The 19,171-nt window shown below is 40.7% G+C and overlaps 1 protein-coding gene across 3 annotated transcripts in view; it reads right to left on the reverse strand.

The window, feature by feature from the left end:
• TNPO3 (transportin 3) overlaps positions 1-19,171 on the reverse strand; it is a 109,841-nt gene that overhangs the window by 45,675 nt on the left and 44,995 nt on the right. For all 3 annotated transcript variants that reach the window (XM_008258220.5, XM_051848948.3, XM_089328566.1), the window contains 4 exons: positions 11,322-11,465; positions 5,116-5,291; positions 4,208-4,346; positions 2,194-2,340 (listed from right to left, as the gene is read on the reverse strand). In XM_008258220.5, the coding sequence (XP_008256442.2) occupies positions 2,194-2,340; positions 4,208-4,346; positions 5,116-5,291; positions 11,322-11,465 (606 nt within the window). The remainder of the gene's footprint in view (positions 1-2,193; positions 2,341-4,207; positions 4,347-5,115; positions 5,292-11,321; positions 11,466-19,171) is intronic.

The following is a 19,171-nucleotide window of genomic DNA, read 5'->3' on the forward strand; positions in this document are numbered from 1 at the left end:
ACAGCTGTAAGAAAAATGGTGCCACAGAGCTAGCAAACAGAAGAAGGCAATCTAGCAGGTAGGGACATTTATACCAAGGGGCCCTGCTTTGTTTTGTTTTGTTTTAAACATACCAGGTTTTCAAGCAAGATACAGCTGAAGACAGGATTTCTCAGTCAACCCACCAGACTAGATCATCACTATGAGTCTATGGAGATTAACATTAAAATTAAGAAGGGGCTGGCATTGTGGCACAGTAGGTAAAGCTGCTATCTACAGTGCTGGTGTGCCATATGGGTGCCAGTTCCAGTCTTGGCTGCTCCACTTCCCATCCAGCTCTCTGCTATGGCCTGGAAAAGCAGTAGAAGATGGCCTAAGTACTTGGGTCCCTGCACCTGCATGGGAGACCCAGAAGAAGCTGCTGGTTCTTGACTTTGGATCGGCCCAGCTCTGGCTGTTGCGGCCGTTTGGAGATTGAACCAGCAGATGGAAGATTTCTCTCTCTCTGTGCCTCTGCCTTTCAAATAAATAAATAAATCTGTAAAAAAAATTAAGAGAATATTGTGTCTGATTTACTTGTATGCAAGTAAACCTACTATAGGTCCTACATAAAAGGACAGAGATTAAATAAACCAACCAAAAAGATGAAAAAGATGCAGAAATATTTGAAGAGACTAAGCAAAACATGGAGGTTGAGCATTTTCCAATGCTCATGCCATAACATTTCTAGTATGCTTTCTGATAAGCAAACAGATTATTCCTATATTTTCTTTAAAATTATAAAATCAGTATAAATAACAAAGAAAATTATGTATATAAGTTGGGGAAAATATGTGATTTCCAATATCCTCAAAACATCTTAGTCTTATACTAGTTGTAACCTAATCACATATTTTGCACTATTAAAGACAGAGAATAAAAATTTTTTAAAAAAGATTTATTTATTTATTTGAAAGTTGAGTTACAGAGAGGAGAGGCAGAGAAAGAGAGAGAGAAAGAGAGAGGGAGATCTGCCATCCACTGGTTCACTCCCCAACTGGCTGCATCGGCTGGAGTTGTGCCGATCTGAAGCCAGGAGCTTCTTCTGGGTCTCCCACCATGGGTGCAGGGGCCAAGGACTTGGACCATCTTCTACTGCTTTCTTAGGCCATAGCAGAGAGCTGGATCGGAAGTGGAGCAGCCGGGACTAGAACTGGCACCCATATGGCACGCCTGCTCCACCACTGTGCCAGCCCCAGAGTATAAAATTTACATTCTGATTTTTTCACTTAGCCTACTATTGTTACTTCAATGGTTACTCAATTGCTGCATGATGATCCATCAAGTTGCTATATAATTTATATTAACTCTTCTTATACTGCTGTACACAAGTTTATCATATTATACTTTTATAGACCATGTTTTCTCCATAAAAATAGCTGTTTTCCTTCAGCAGAATTACTTAAGATAAATTCCCAGAAGAATAATTGCTGACTCAGGAGTGATTTTTTTTTTTTTCTAAAGATTTCTTTATTGGGGCTGGTATTGTGGTATAGTGCATCAAGGCGCTGCCTGCAAGGCAGGCAACCCCTGTGGGCATAGGTTCTTGTCCTGGCTGCTCCACTTGGGATCCAGATCCCTGCTAATGGCCTGGGAAAAGCAGTGGAAGATGGCCCCAAGTGTTTGGGTTCCTGCTACCCATGTGAGAGACTCAGATGAGGCTCTTGGCTCCTGGTTTCAGCCTGTCCCAGAGCTGACCATTATGGCCATCTGGGGAGTGAACCATCTCTCCCTCTTTCCTTCAAAATCTTTATTTGAGAGGAAGAGTGACAGAGAGGAGAAGACACTGATGTCTTCCATCTGCTGGTTCACTCCCCAAATGCCTGGTACAGCTGACAGAAGCCAGAGGCTGGGAATTCCATCTGGCTCTCTCATGTGGGTGGCAGGAACCCAAGTACTTGGACCATCATCCACTGCCTCCCAATTCATTAGCTGGAAGCTGAATCTGAAGTGCAGAATAGCTGGGAATTGAACCAGACAAGCTAACACACAGGCCTACTGCTTTTCATTACACCGGTACTGACTTCTTCACTGGAGGCTGAAGAGTGACAAAATGCATACATTCCATTAGTTTTATTCTCTAGCTTTTCTGTCTTGAAAAGAGGAAATTAAGGTTTGAAAAAATAAACTTACCAAAAACAAGAACAACAACAACAAAAAAAACAAAAAACTTACATGGTCTGGTTCCAACTGGCAGTGTCGAGCCAAGGCATGAAGCAGTCTCTGAATGTAAGCTTTGAAGATGCCGTGAATGACCTCATCGTTAGTTTTGTACAAATGTTCCCCTAGTCTGTACCAGAAGTTAAAAGAAATTTCTACTACCTGTTAGATACAAAGACAAAAGATTATTTATTTTAATGGAAAATGAACAGAACAAAAATCTTATAGATACTAGGGCATGCAAGAAGAAAGATAATACTTTCAAATAGCATAAGTAGAACCAGTTAAGAAGCCACCTTTCCTTACTATTATCCGCCCAAGTATCTTTCTATGTGAGGTGCCAAACTCCAGTTAGAGAGACTGGCTTTAAGTTCCCTGTTTAGCTCTAAGAACTTCTACAAAAGTATACTGGATTCTGAATTTAGAGAAATGCACAGAAATGGAAGTTTCTTTTTAAGAATCCCCCCCAAATTTGGAAATAATTTCATCATATGTTTGATATTAGAACATTTCTTACCAGGCAAGCCATCCATAATTCTCTGAACATAACTGAACCAGCCTCATGCCATTTTTTGTTTGTTTGCTTTATTTTTTTTTTTTCAAAGATTTACTTATTTATTTGAAAGGCAGAGTTAGAGAGAGAGAAAGAGATATCTTCCATCTGCTGGTTCATGTCCCAAATGGCTATAATAGCCAGAGCTAGGCCAGGTCGAAGCTAGGAGCTAGGAGCTGCATCCCGGTCTCCCATGTGGGTGCAGGGGCCCAAGCACTTGGGTCATCCTCTGCTGCTTTACCAGGTGCATTAGCAGAGAGCTGGATGGGAAGTGGAGCAGCCAGGACTCAAAGTAGTGCCCATATGGGATGCCAGCACTGTAGGTGAAGGCTTAACCCACTGCATCACAGTGCCAGCCTCTTGCTTGCTTTCTTGAGTGGGAGAGAGAGGTAGAAGCAGCCTGAGATTTTACTCACAGCCTGTCTTCCATATGGCATTGTTTATAGAGGGATATTATTGTTCAATGCTACACTTCTCCCAAAAATGTTTTGCGTTTCATCTGAATTTAGATATTCTCATAAGATTATGTATAACAAATGTTATTTTTAAGTAGTAATGAAAAAGTAAAAGGGGCTCTACCATGCCTTTCCCATCAAAGATCCAAAATAGTTGTACAGCTATTTGTTAAAAATTGTTCAGTTGGAGAGGACTTCTTTCTCACTTCTTGATATTACAAGTAAGAGGTAAAACTTCTCAGATAAGATAATCTCTAAATATTGAGCAATCTTAGGATGTCTTAAAGACTTTTAAATAAAGGCGACTCAAATCCTTTCAGTGTCTTTCTCAGTTTTTTCTCATATTTGGAGAAAACCTGGGGGTGTTAAGAGACTTGTGGAGTACAGTTAGGACGTGGTATGATTTAGCTGTAAAGCTCTAGAAAGTACTTGGCACTAGAAAGGGGCTCAGAGTAAAGGTAACAGGCTTTCTTTCTAAAGGGTTCCTTGAGATACTTGTCAATCAGCCTACCTTACCAGGTGAAAAACAGCAACAAAAGAAAAGGATTCAAAAAGAAAAAAAACAAAAACAAACAAACAAACAAAAAGGATTCAAAGCAGAAACTTGAGTACAACTTTTTAAAAATTCCAACACAGGCAGCAGGCATTCAGCTGAATGGTTGACTCCCACAAAGGAGTGACTGGGTTTGATGCCCCTGTCAAGTTCCTGACTCCAGCTTCCTGCTAATGCAGACCCTGGGAGGCAGCAGTGAGGGCCTCAGTAATCAGGTTCTTGCTATCACGTGGGACACCTGCTTTGAGTTCCCAGCTTTAGCTTGGTTCCAGGCATGTGAGGACTGAACCAGTGGGTGGGAGCTCTCTGTCCAGAGACCTCTTTCTCTCTGCCTCTCAAATACATCAATTTTTTAACAACCCAGACTACAGTTTCTCAAGTCAAAGGTGGGGCATGAGGCACTGGAATACAGACAGTACACAATATACCGCTTGGAGCACAATGACCTTAGTACAGTACAGACACTACCTCATACTGAGGATGCCCTGCACAGATAAGAAGCAGCTCCAGAGTTCGTAGGTCCCCAAGACCCTGGCCTGGAGTACAAACAATTTTTTCAAGAAAAGTTTCACACAGTTCAGTGAAAATACGGCAGTAATTCAGAACTCTGTAGAAGAAAGAGGAATGAGAACATCAAGTCAGAAATCTAGATATTATATGTACACACTAACAGACACAGTTAATCAAATAAAAGGTTCCTCAGTCTAAGGGACATCTAGTGATTACTTCCTGTGTTGTATTACAATGTCCATGACAAACACCTTTACTTAGATGGCACATTCTCCAATACTAAAACATTTGAAAAAAAAAAATGCTTATCAAATTACTCTTGGTATTTTAAAGTTTATTCCTGATTATAATAGCAAAAAATCACTACTTTGCATGACTGGCAATTCTACAGCCTCTCCTTTGGCATCCAATTTGCCCCTCTAGGTTCAGATAATACAGTATCTTAAGAATGCACTACTTTTATACTTACACTGAATCACTAAGAATCATAAATGATAGATGAATTAATAAAAAGTGAACTGGGGGTACCAGTGTTATGGTGAATTGGGTTGTCCCAGCTACTCCACTTCTGATCCAGCTTCCTGTTAATGTGCCTGGAAGGCAGTGGAAGATGGCCTAAGTATTTGGGTCCCTAACACCCATGTGGCACACCATGATGGAGCTTAAGCCTGGTCCAGCCCTGGCTATTGAGGCCATCTGGGGTGTGAACCGGTGGATAGAAGATCTCTTTCTGACTCACTCTCTTTCTGTCATTCTGCATTTCAAATAAACGAACAAACCATTCAAAGTAAATAAATAAATAGTTAAAAAAAAGAATACCCAGTCTGTAGGAAAACCCAGGGCTCTTTCCTTAAATAATTACTCACTTATCTAAGTCTTCTCGAGCTACAGCCATATGATAGGCAGTCTCCAATGTCAGGACTCCCTGAAAAAGTTGCATGGCTAATGGCAAATTAGTCTCCACATTTTCAATGGCATAGAGAGCTGAGCACACACAGTCTGAAGCAGCTTCATGGAGGTTGGACGAGGTTTTATCCTGTTGCTAGGAGATAGGAGGAAAAGGTAAACAAATAGGATCATTCCAAGTGATAGGAAAACAATTAAAACCTTTCTGAATGTGCACTTTATATAACAGCCTCATAGCCATGGACTTCCATAAGACAAATATCCATCAAGTGTCCCAATTCTCTTTCTCCATATGCCAAGCAAATCAACCTTTGTGTACCTCAACCACAGTAGTATGATTTCTAATCTCCATGTTTTTGTTTATACTAGCCCTTTTAAATGGAATGCCATGGGGCTGGCATTGTGGCACACTGGGTAAAGTTGCAACCTGCAATGCCGGCATTCCATACAGGCACCAGTTCATGTCCCAGCTGCTCCACTTCTGATCCAGATCCCTGCTACTGGTCTGAGAAAAGCAGTGATGACAGCTGAGGAGTAATCTAAAGAAGAACTGATACAAGTTAGAACAAACCAGGAAGTTCAAGAATCAGAGAGGGTTTCTACTTAAGAATACAGATGAGAAGGTGGATAAATTTAGTGAAAACATATTCATCTTAAGAAAAAACTAGGACATTAAGAATTTGTGGGGGGTACTTTAAAACAGAGCACACTATTCATTGAGTTATTCTTAACATTTGATTGGTGGGCCCAAAAATACTCATTATATTATCATGGTTTTAAAAGTTAGGTGGGGGCCGGCACTGTGGCACAGTGGGTTAAGTCTCCAACTGCAGCGCTGGCATCCCATATGGGCACCATTTCGTATCCTGGCTGCTCCCCTTCCAATCTAGCTCTTTGCTATGGCCTGGTGAAGTAGTAGAAGATGTTCTAAGTGCTTGGGGCCCTGCACCCACGTGGGTGACCTGGAAGAAGCTCCTGGCGGCCATTTGAGGAGTGAACCAATGGACGGAAGACCTGTCTCTCCCTCTCTGTAACTTTATCTCTCAAATAAATAAATAAAATCTTTTAAAAAAGTTAGATTGATAGTCCAAATTTATTCTTTTGTATGTATCAATATATATCAAGTATCACATTTTTAAAAAAACCATAGGGGGAAAAGTTGTACAAGAAAGTCATAGTCCATACAAAGCAAAGTAAAATGTGGCATGATTTGAACCACTGAATGAATGGAAAAATGACAATACATCTGATCCTGACTCAAGAAACATTTTTCTTACAAGTGGCAGAGAGGTCCTGACATTAGATCAATAGAGAAAATAATATAATCCTGACACACTACTTAGCTACTTCCTTATTCCAATCCCAATTCCCAGAAGTCATTACTATTAAGTATGAAGTGTATTCTAGATGGCTTTCCATTCATATATCATGCTTACTAGTTTAAAAAAAAAAGATTTATTTATTTACGTGAAAGTGTTACACAGAGAGAGAAATATCCTTTATCTGCTGGTCCACTCCCCAGATGGCTGCAGAAGCCCAAGTTGGGATAGGCTGAAGCCAGGAGCCTCTTCTGCGTCTCTCACATGGGTGGCAGGAACCCAAACACTTGGCCCATCTTTCACTGCCCTTCCCAGACCATCAGCAGGGAGCTGGAAGTAGAGCAGCACGAACCCAATCCATGCCCACATGGCTTCACAGGCGGCACTTAACCCATTATGCCATGACCCTGACCCCTATTAGTTTCTTTATAAAGTGGAGTTTAACTTTTTTATAGTGACTATTCTTCACACCATTTGGTGAGATGAGAATCAATATTACCATTATTGAGACAGTGTTAACAGATGCAGAGATTAAGACAATAACTAGCAGAATAATTATTAGCATTCTAATTTCCTGAGTTGCTAATGTTGTTGAAATGCTTCTGATACAACAATGACAGCAGAAACTCACTAAACAATAAAAGATCAAATGTCTCCTTGAAGAATGTGCTTTCCTTGTCTTTCTATAATAAACATGCAGTAAAAAGTGAAACATTTTTTCATGTATACCAGAGTAATTGTAAAATCTAGCTTTTTCTAATATTAGCAGTAAACTGAGAACTGTTTACTATTTCATTGTACCATAAACCCTTTGATTTTTACATTTTAAATGTTTCTGAAGAAAGACAAAATAAACTTCCAAAAATACCCTTAAGACTGTGATAGAGCATTTATCATTTTATATGCACTGGGAAAGATATTTACTATGGTATTTAACATCATGGACATTTGCATCTTCAGCTTATAAGATCTGCAAGACAGCTAAAAAGCAACCAAATTATTTTATGCTGAAACTAAATGTTTTACATGAAAATACTGTATGTGTGCCTAAGATGTTGTCATTTTATAAATCTGTGTTCAGAAAAAAAATCTGTATTCAGATGTCACTCTTTGTTAGCTCACTTTTATAATGTGTTTCTTTTTACCATAGACTGAATATATTCTATGTCAACTTATTATTGTTCTCCTGTGAAAGTACTGAAAAAAAAAAATCAACAGCTGATAATTAAATGAACTTTGTCTCCCTTTTCTGAAGATATTCTGTAGACTATTCTCAATTCTTTTTTTTTTTTTTTTTTTTTTTTTTTAAGATTTATTTATTTCTGGGGCCAGCGCTGTGGCACAGCGAGTTAACCTCCTGGCCTGAAGCTCTGGTATCCCATATGGGTGAAGTAATAAGGCAATGTCACTCATCCTGTATAAAATTATCTTTACAAACTTGAGGAATTATTAGCTTCATTCACCAAAATGTTTCTCTAAATGTAATAGGCAATATATTTCTTAACATTTTAAAATCTAGAACTTCTAAAATAGAATTTTAACATCATCACAACTTGAAAAGCATTCTTTTTACTATAAAAGTTTCAAAGGAAATTCTAAATAATGCTTCCTTCTGTTTTTATAAATTGCCAGCTACAAATAATTTAAATAAGCCGATTACAGTCTTTAAATAAAACTAGAAAGTTCTAACGTTTTAACTTAGGAAAAAGACATCTCTAATGTTTAGCATGCTTATCAAACTTAAGTATCATTTTTAAGAAAGCTGTAGCTCTTCTGATTATTGCAGAAGCTGTTTAACTGTGCAAGAATCTGTGATGGGTGTAGATGTTAACAAAGCATTTGTCATTTGAGTATTTGATCATGGTTCACTATTATTAAAGCATAAAATAATTTTGTTGTTGGAAAAAAGTGCATTTAAAAATGAATGTAAAATAATTAAATGAGTTATGAAATGGATGTTTAAGAACATACAGTCTTAGAAAAAAAAGGCTAATCCTCCACCTTGCGGCGCCGGCACACCGGGTTCTAGTCCCGGTCGGGGCGCCGGATTCTGTCCCGGTTGCCCCTCTTCCAGGCCAGCTCTCTGCTATGGCCAGGGAGTGCAGTGGAGGATGGCCCAGGTGCTTGGGCCCTGCACCCCATGGGAGACCAGGAAAAGCACCTGGATCCTGGCTCCTGCCATCGGATCAGCACGGTGCGCCGGCTGCAGCGGCAGCCATTGGAGGGTGAACCAACGGCAAAGGAAGACCTTTCTCTCTCTGTCTCTCTCTCTCACTGTCCATTCTGCCTATCCAAAAAAAAAAAAAAAAAAAAAAAAAGATTTTGTTTCTTGAGTACCTTCCACCTTTTTTTTTAACTTCTCATTTGTGTGGCATTTATTTTAGGTAATGTCTATTTTTTCTTCATTATAATGTTTTTGAAATGACTAAAAAATCTTCATTCGAGTACTTGCAGTACTTATTATAAGGTAAATGCTACATAAACAAGTCCTTATACTATACTGCTTAGAAAATACTGACAAGAAAAAAGTCTGGGCATGTTTAATACAAAAGTCATTTTACCCCCATATAGTCTCTGTTCGTAGTTGCTTGAATCTGTGGATACAGAACTCTCAGATGGGGGGTGTGGGGTAACTGTACTGGTCACTTCTACTTTCATCTTTTTTTTTTTTTTTTTTTGACAGGCAGAGTGGACAGTGAGAGAGAGAGACAGAGAGAAAGGTCTTCCTTTGCCGCTGGTTCACCCTCCAATGGCCGCCACGGCCGGCGCGCTGCGGCCGGCGCACCGTGCTGATCCGATGGCAGGAGCCAGGAGCCAGGTGCTTTTCCTGGTCTCCCATGGGGTGCAGGGCCCAAGCACCTGGGCCATCCTCCACTGCACTCCCTGGCCACAGCAGAGGGCTGGCCTGGAAGAGGGGCAACCGGGACAGAATCCGGCGCCCCGACCGGGACTAGAACCCGGTGTGCCGGCGCCGCTAGACGGAGGATTAGCCTAGTGAGCCGCGGCGCCGGCCCACTTCTACTTTCAAAGTTTAAAGAAGAAATGCATGATTATATAGAGACTTACTATTTACTAATCTCAAAAATCCAAATTTGTTCTGCACTGCTATACTGATGCTTAACTAAACCATCTCAATTACAAAGATAATATTCTGATCTGTAATTGTCTCTGGATGTACTAAGGATCATTTTAAAAAATTCCTTCCAGGCCGGCGCCGTGGCTCACTTGGCTAATCCTCCACCTGTGGTGCCGCCATCCCATATGGGCGCTGGGTTCTAGTCCTGGTTGCTCCTCTTCTAGTCCAACTCTCTGCTGTGGCCCGGGAGGGCAGTGGAGGATGGCCCAAGTGCTTGGCCCCTGCACCCGCATGGCAGACTGGGAGGAAGTGCCTGGCTCCTGGCTTCAGATCAGCGCAGCGCCGGCAGTGACGGCCATTTGGGGAGTGAACCAACGGAAGGAAGACCTTTCTCCCTCTCTCTCACTGTCTGTAACTCCGTCTAATAAATAAAAAAAATTTTTTTTAAATTCCTTCCATTCTGTATTTTCTAAATTGTTATTACACCAATAATAATGTCAGGGTAATGTCAAAGAGCCAATGACCATCATTAAGAATACAATTTTATCTCATGTTTATAGCAATTCAATTCGTAATAGTTAAGATGTGGAATCCACCCAGACATCCATCAACTGATCACTGGATAAAGAAAATGTATATACATACTATGGAACACTACTCAGACATTAAAAACACACTAAATTCCATTTTTTGCAACAAAATGGATGCAATGGGAGATCATCATGCTTAGTGAAATAAGCCAGACCCCAAGAGACAAATATGTTTTCTCTGATTGTGGCAGTTAATATATAGAGCACACACACACAAAAAAAAACCTTAAACCTTAATATGAGTCATACTGTCATCTTGTGACTTGAATATTATTTACAGCCCTTTGTCTATATTCTTATGAAAAAAAAAATGGTCTAATTTATATTTGTTGAACTCTTTATTTAGTAGAGGATCAAGCCTGTGATTATGAAGTAAATTAAAAATATGTCATTAAAAAATTTCAAAGAAAAAGGAAGGGAGAAGCGAGAGAAGCCACATTACATTCTTAGAATTGAAGCTATAAAATACATGAAATCTGTTTTATTTATATTAATAAAAATTTTTAAAACATATTTAAAAAAAAAGTTGAAGCAAAAGAAAAATACAGTTTTCTATTTTTAAAATAAGGACTGGGGCTGACGCTGTGGTGTAGTCGCTTAAGCCTCCAACTGCAGTGCCAGCATCCTATATGGGCAACGGTCAGTACCCTGGTTGCTCCTCTTCCAATCCAGCTCTCTACTTATGACCTGGGAAGGCAGTAGAAGATGCCCCAAGTCCTTTGGCCCCTGCACCTGCGTGGGAGACCTAGAAGAAGCGCCAGTCTCCTGGCTTTGGATCGGCCCAGTTCCAGCCATTGCAGTCATCTGAGTAGTGAACCAGCAGATGGAAGACATCTCTCTCTGTCTCTCCCTCTGTCTGTAAATCTACTTCTCAAATAATCTTTTTCAAAAAAAAAATAAGTGTTAAAAAAGAAAACAAGGACGAACAGACAAATGGTTTTTTGTTACTTGGTTTTTAACATGTACATCACTTACCTTATCATATGACTGCACTTCAACATAACTACACTATTCTGAGCATTAACACTGATCCTGTAACACCTGATTCTTGGCAGCAGAGAGGATGCTGCTGCTTTCTGACTATACACCTCCCAGTCCTTGTGCAGACATCTGAACACATTGTGGTCTTGAAGGTTAGTGACCAAGTGACTGTGGTAGGAATACTTAAAGTCATTACTTACCAAAACCTCAAAAAGGAGTGCTAGTAACTTATTGTTAGCCATGAAGTTACTGTCCAGAACTCCCAAGTTAAACCAACTTCCCAAACAACGAAAGACTTTCATGAGCATTTTCTCATCTGTTCCTGCTTTTTCTACACAGGTCATCTGAATAGAAGAAAAAAAAGTTAAAAAAAATTATGTCAATCTTTCTCTTTAAACCATTGTTACAAGTATGATAATGAGCAGGATGACAATAAGAACAGCTAACAGTTAAAAGTGCTTTGTGGGGGTGGGTGCAGGTAAAGCCGCCACTCAGGACACCTGCCTCCTATATCACAGTACCTGGGATGGAGTCCGGCCTCCACTTCCCATCCAACTTTCCACTAATGCACTTTGGAAGAAGCAGATGACGGCCCAAGTATGTGGTGGAATGAGAACACAAGTACTTGGGTTCCCACCACCCACAGGGGAGACCTAGACAGAGCTCCTGGCTCCTGGTTTCAGCCTGGTCCAGCCCCAGCATTGCAGGCATTTGGGGAGTGAGCCAGTGGATGGAAGATCTCTTGCTCTATCGTTGTTTTAAATAAATAAGTAAACAAACTTTTTTAAGAAAAGTATTCTGGGGGCCGGCGCTGTGGGTTAATGCCCTGGCCTGAAGCACCGGCATTCCATACGGGCGCCAGTTTGGGACCCAGCTGCTCCACTCCAGATCTAGCTCTCTGCTATGGCCTGGGATAGAAGCAGAAGATGGCCCAAGTGCTGAGCCCCTGCGCCCACGTCGGGGACCCAGAGGAAGCTCCTGGCTCGGATCGGCACAGCTCCGGCCGTTGCAGCCATCTGGGGAGTGAACCAACGGAAGGAAGACCTTTCTCTCTGTCTCTCCCTCTCACTGTCTGTAACTCTACCTCTCAAATAAATAAAATCTTAAAAAAAAAAAGGAAAAAAAACCCACACAAGTATTTTGTAAGTGCCACTGTTCTAAACACTGTCAATCCATTTATCCCCCAATAAAACTCTTTTCTCAATGAGGAAACTGAGATATAGAGAGTTTATAGACACTAGAATAGACACATTTCAGAAATAACTAGGTCTCTTAATTCCCACTGCTGCATTAATGTAGTCTTTAATTTTTAAGGAATAATAATTTCATAAGTACAACTATAGGAATATAGTTATTCTTCTCATCATACCCGCCAACCCACCCACACTTCCATCCCTCCTCCTTCTCCCCTTGCCAGTTCCATTCTTCATTAAGATTCACTTTCAATTAAATTTGTACACAGAAGACCAACTCTATACTAAGATTTCAATAATTTGCACACGTACACACACAAACTGAGAACTAGTTTTATAGTTAACTCTTGTAATACAACTCCTTAACTCCCTTCATGGGGAATTAGTGCACAGTGACTCCTGTTGTTAACTTAACAATTAACACTCTTATGTATGAGATCAGTGACCACCCGAGGCTCTTGACATGAGCTGCCAAGGCTATGGAAGCCTTTTCAGTCCATAAACTCTATCAGTATATGGACAAGGCCATAAGCAAAGTGGACGTTCTTTCTTCCCTTTAGAGAAAGTACATCCTCCTTTGATGGCCACTTCTTTCTGCTGGGGTCTCACTCACAGAGATCCTCCATGTAGAACATTTTTTGCCAGTGTCTTGGCTTTCCATGCCTGAAATGCCCTCATGGGCTTTTCAGCCAATTAATGTAGTCTTATCATATTTGTTTTAGAATAATATTTCCTCATCTATACACATGAAAGTCACAGAACAGAAACAAGCTAGGCCTAGTACTGTATATCCCCATATGAAATGCTGGGGTTTCAGTTCCAATACTTAAATACTCCAGTACATATATCATTCCACAGAAAGTGACACTTTTATAATATAAATGTTATTAAAGATAAAATAGAAGTCAGACTATAACCACTGTTTCTTTGTTGACTGCTTTTATGGTGTACTTTCTTCAAAGTAAAGTGCAACACAACCTTTTCTACATTAAAGAATGTTTTATAACAGCTTTTGCAGCAATGGGTTAAACACACTGGTGCTCAGGAGGCACAGGAGTGAAAGGTAGAATATTATAACGTACTGTAAACCCAGATAGAAAGGCTGACATTTGTAGGTGACTCTGCTCTCCTAGGTATGTAGCATCAGGTAGTAATGAATGCATGCTTATTAATTCCTTTGAACTGTACTGAATCAAACTAACATGAAGGAAGGAAGGAAAGAAAGAATTCAGGTAAGTTTAGGGCAGCCACAGTCTAAAGAATAAGATTCTGATATTCACAGTTACAATGGAAATATGAACTATATAAGAAAACTCTCTGGGGCCTTCAGCTTATAGCACCAGCATCCCAGTGGGCATTGGTTTGTATCCTAGCTGCTCCACTTCCGATCCAGCTCTCTGCTATGGTCTGGGAAAGCAGTAGAAGATGGCCCAAGTGCTTGGGCCCCTATTTCTGCATGGCAGACCAGAAGAAGTTCCTGTTCCTGGCTTTGGATAGCTCAGCTCTGGCTATTGTGGCTACTTGGGGAGTGAACCAGCAGATGGAAGACCTTTCTCTCTCTCTCCCGCTCTCTGTAACTCTACCTCTCAAATAAATAAATAAAAAAATTTTTTTTAAAGAAAATCCTCTGGATTCAAACCTTCACTCTATCACACAATCTAAATAGAAGATGATTGTTTGTACTGTTGTGCTGCAATTACTAGGGTGCTTGCAAAAATGAAGCAACGTGAGGGGTTACTATATGATTATATGTCACTTCATTCCCACCAGAACACTACTGAAGAAAGTGTAAGAAAAAAAATTCTAACCATCCTTTCCTTCTAAGACAGAAAAAAAAAATAGAAATACATGAATTATGAATGTATTTAGCCCCTTCTCTGTCTTTGTTCCCTTCCTGAGCATGACATTTCAGAGAGTAAAAAATCGCATCTCACTAATAAATAAACTGGCCAGTCATCATGACTAACATTTACTGAGCCCTTACTATATGTTAGGCACTATTTTAAGACCTTTACATTTATTAACTCATTTAATGTCCACAAGATAAAGATATTATTCTCACTCTGCATACAAATGAATAAACTGAGGCAGATGGGATGAGTAACTTCCCTAATATAGCACAGCCAGGGGCTGGCGCTGTGGCGCATCAGGTTAAAGCCCTAGCCTGCATGCCGGCATCCCATGTGGGCGCTGGTTCAAGTCCCAGCTGCTCCTCTTCCAATCCAGATCTTTGCTATGGCCTGGGAAAGCAGCAAAAAATGGCCTAACTACTTGGCTCCTGGCTTTGGATCAGCTCAGCTCTGCCTGCTGTGAGTCATTTGGGGAGTGAACCAGCAGAATGCAGGACTTCTCTCTCTCTGGCTCTACCTCTCTCTTTCAAATAAATAATTCTTTAAAAAAAAAAAAAGCATAGCTAGGACAGCATAACCAAAACTTAAACTTCAGACATGTGACTTTAAAGTCTAATTGTTTTAAAAAAGATTTGCTTATTTATTTGAGAGGCAGAGTTAGAGAGAGTGAAGGAGAGACAGAGAGAGAGATGGGACATCTGCTGATTCACTTGCCAAATGGAAATAACAGCTGAGGCTGGGTCAGACTAGAGCCAGGAGCCTGGAATTCCATCTGGGTCTCCCATGAAGGTACAGGGACCCAAGTACTTGGGCCATCTTTCACTGCTTTGCTAGGCACATTAGCAGGGAGCTGTATTGGAAGTGGAGCAGCTGGAACTTAAACCAGTGCCTATATGGGATGCTGGCAACACAGGCAGAGGTTTAACCAGCTGCATCACAGCTTCTACCCCCACCAAAGTCTAGGATCTTAACCACCACTTCCCAAATTTCTCTACTTGCTTGTATATATAGAACAAGACTTCCCATAGTTTAAAAACCTCTAAAGCTAGGCAGACTACAGCAATCATCTTACATAGTTTTACTATATACTGAAACACAATGATAGTGATTAAGTATATTACTAAAGAGTGCCAGGAAATATAAGAAACAGACTTATCCATAATAAATTAGCCTATTATTTTACTAACTTTTAAGCATGTCAGTTTGAAGTATACTGCCATTTGTAACTAATTATATCATTACCTAATGGATTATGTTTAAAAACTAAACAAAGATTACAACTAATTTTCAGGGGAATAATCTATAACTGTGGGTATATCTACACATATATGTCTAGGATATGAATGGCTTCTGAAAAGTGTGTCTAAAACCACAACAGGTATATAATAAACATCCAGTTATATGGAAGGGAGGATGGTAGAAAAGAAGAAAAGAGTTAAGAATCCCTACTTTATTGGCCGGTGCTGGCGCAGGGTTAAGCCGCCATCTGCAGTGCCGGTATCCCATATGGGTGCCAGTTCGAGTCACAGATGCTCCATTTCCGATCCAGCTCCCTGGTATTGCGCCTGGGAAAGCAGCAGAGGATGGCCCAAGTGTTTGGGTCCCTGCACTCACGTGGGAGATTCAGATGAAGCTCCTGACTTCCAACTGGCCCAGCTCTGGCCACTGCAGCCAGGTGGGGAGTGAACCAGTGGATGGAACATCTCTGTCTCCTTCTCTCTCTCTGTGACTCTGCCTTTCAAATAAATAAATAAATCTTAAAAAAAAAAAAAAAAAAAAAAAGGAATCCCTGCTTTAGATAAAGTACCTGCAGAAAACACACTGAATGAGAAGAAAATGTCACAAATATGGTTCAAAGATATTAAATTCTATTCATTTTAAGTTCTTCCTTCAGATACCTGTTCTTTATCTTCAAAATTTCTGAGGACTTTTGTTCTTGATACTCAGTGACAAAACATTCAAAAATGTCAGCAGTTGTCCGGAATCACTAAAAAGTTCTTCGTTTTTGTTTTAGTTTTTTTCATTTTATTTAAGTTATACAAGTTTCATATATTTCACATATACAAATTTAGGAGTATAGTAACACTCTCCCCCCATTCTTCCTCCTTAAAATGTCAGTTTTTAGAAAGCGCAAACACTGAGGCCAGCGCTGTGGCACAGTGGGTTAATGCACTGAAGTGCCAGCATCCCATATGGGCGCAGGTTCAAGTCCCAGCTGTTCCACTTCCGATCCAGCTCTCTGCTATAGCCTGAGAAAGCAGTCTTTGGGCCCCTGCACCCACGTGGGAGACCCAGAAGAAGCTCCTGGCTTCGGATTGGCACAGCACTGGCCATTGTGGCCAACTGGGTAGTGAACCAGTGGATGTAAGACCTCTCTCTTGGTCTCTCTCTCTCTCTGTGTAACTCTGATTTTCAAATAAATGAATAAAAATTGTAAAAAAAAAAGGGGGGGCGGACACTAATATATTTCAGTAAACTAATGAATTCACGTGATAATTCCTGTAATAGGCAGTTCTTTTAACAAAGTTCATGGATGAAAATGGTAAACTGTATAAGTAACTAAGTTCCCTTGATATGAATTAAGAGCCACTAAGAGATTTCTCTCTACGTACTGATCCATACAGCTCCCCCACCCACTGCCACCCCTAGTCTTTGGAGCTCATGATGTAAACTCGTTGCACAATTGCTTGGCCTTTATGCTTCCTGACATTTCAGCTTTAGTATGACATGACGTAAAGACTTGCTTGTAAATTCTGACTACTGACTTAATTCTTCTAATTAAATCAAGCTCACATCTTAAAAGCTTCAGAACTAGGAGTTATCTACAGTTCCTCTTTTAGAACTAATTAATAAAAAATATCTCTCAAAGTCAGGTCTCAAAAGCTGCAAGATAAACATCACAAGGAGTCCATAAAAGCTCAGCCACCACAATACAGCAGGGGGTTGTAAGAATTGAGATCCTGGATTAACAAAATAGAAAATGTAAGAGGTCAGGCTCAGTCCAGTATGTTTACAAATGGGTTTATTCACGATAGAGCACAAAAACATATCACTAATAAGCAAGAGGAAGGAATGTAACCATTAACAGAGACAGTGAAAGAGACTAAATGACAAAGGTTTCAACAGGCCTTTAATACTTGGTATCACAGCCAAATATCACTATTTTCCTGTCACTTTTGGACCAATTTCATCCTCTGTGTTCTATAAAATGTTAATCTACATGACAGAATTTAAGACCTTATCAAGCATCAGAGGGAATAATTTTTCAGGCAGCATCACAATTAATCAAAGTATCACCTGCAGTTGATTGTGAAGAAGTGCCAAGTCAAGCCCACGTGGCTGCTGCAACTGACCACAGTGGCAGTAATCATGACACAAAGGACTGTGCTGTGAGCTGGACTCTTTTAGGTTCACTCGAATGCTTAAAAACAAAATAAAAAAACAAGCTCAAATCCATGAGCTCTCAGCTCAAGTCACAGTCTAAGAACCAGAGGGTTTCCATGACAGCTCTGAAAGGAGTTCTCCATTTTTTTCACATAGTTAGTGTTGATACCGCTGGAACTTAGATATAAAGCTTAGCTGGGTGGTCTGCTGAATTAATAATAGTTGAATTCACAGCCTCACTAAATTCCTCATGTAAAAGTTAAGAAACTGGTATAAAATGGGATTCTCAAACTTGAAATGGAGACATCTGCTTGGACTCAAATGAAACCAATAATTCTAAATTCCTGTCCCTCTAAATCTCCCCTCCAAATGGAAGTAGTCTGCCCCCATCAACTGAGAAGATGAGCCTTGTCTTCCTCAGCCTGAAAGCCCTCTGATGACCTCACAGGAGACAGTGCCTTCAAAGGCAATGCCCACCCTCTTCAAGCCCACCACAGACATTCCCTGTTGCCACCAGACCCAGAAATAGGGTTGGAGCAGGGGCAGAAGGAAAAAACTTCCAAAACAAGTTAACAGTAAAACTGTGCTAATATGTATCTGAAGAAAACTGGAGAACATGTCAGGCAGTGTATTCTGAGTTTGCCAGACCAAGGGAGACTGGAATATAGCACTAGATGGAGCCAAATTTGTCAATATAAGCATACTTCCCAAATATTCTGTATTTAACGTTTGGAGACTCTGGGAAGCACCAATGCAAAACCATGGTGAAATCTTTAGGATTCTGGAGCACATCTGTGCCCTCTTCTGCAGCTGATTATTCTTTCTGGGAGGCAGTTCCTGGGCCTTAAGTTTCTAACCATGAAGCATCAGGTGACCATGAGGCCTGAACTTCTCATCACAGACCAGGTGTTATCGGAACTACCTAGTCATAAAACTGAGGATGGGGAGCCGAAATATGCCTCAAATGGAAATGGTATATAAGAGAATGAGGTCAGGAAGGTTTGGAACTAGAAGAAAAAAAACCTCAAGCCTGGTTAGCAGACAGATCTGCACAATCTGCTGATACCATCCGAAGGTGCATAGCCGAAGCACTACAGGTCCACTAAAGATCTAGTGAAAGGCAGTGATGAAGGGAAATGCTCCAGTGGGCAGAGCTTCAAGCAATGCATCTGGCTGTCTACATGTCTGGAATGAGAAATCGTTGGAAATACAAATCTATATTTCTTCATGGGCAATCAACAATGACTTAGCAAGATGGTCAGAGACTTGGAAGAAACAGGATTAGAAGTCTGGTGGGGGCCAGCGCTGTGGCACAGCGGGTAAAGCTGCCGCATGCAGTGCCGGCATCCCACATGGGCACCAGTTCGTGTCCTGGCTGCTCCACTTCCAATCCAGCTCTCTGATATGGCCTGGGAAGGCAGAAGATGGCCCACGACTTTGGGCCCCTGCACCAGCGTGGGAGACCCAGAGGAAGCTCCTGGATCCTGGCCGTGCAGTTCCAGCTATTGCGGCCAATTGGAAAGTGAATCAGCGGATGAAAGACCTCTCTCTCTCGCCTTTTCTCTGTGTAACTCTGCCTTTCAGAATAAATAAATAAATCTTAAAAAAAAAAAAAAAAAAAAA

Source organism: Oryctolagus cuniculus, chromosome 3 (genome assembly GCF_051225735.1).
Source record: "Oryctolagus cuniculus isolate XC-2025 breed Fujian yellow rabbit chromosome 3, ASM5122573v1, whole genome shotgun sequence".
Taxonomy (NCBI): Eukaryota; Metazoa; Chordata; class Mammalia; order Lagomorpha; family Leporidae; genus Oryctolagus; species Oryctolagus cuniculus.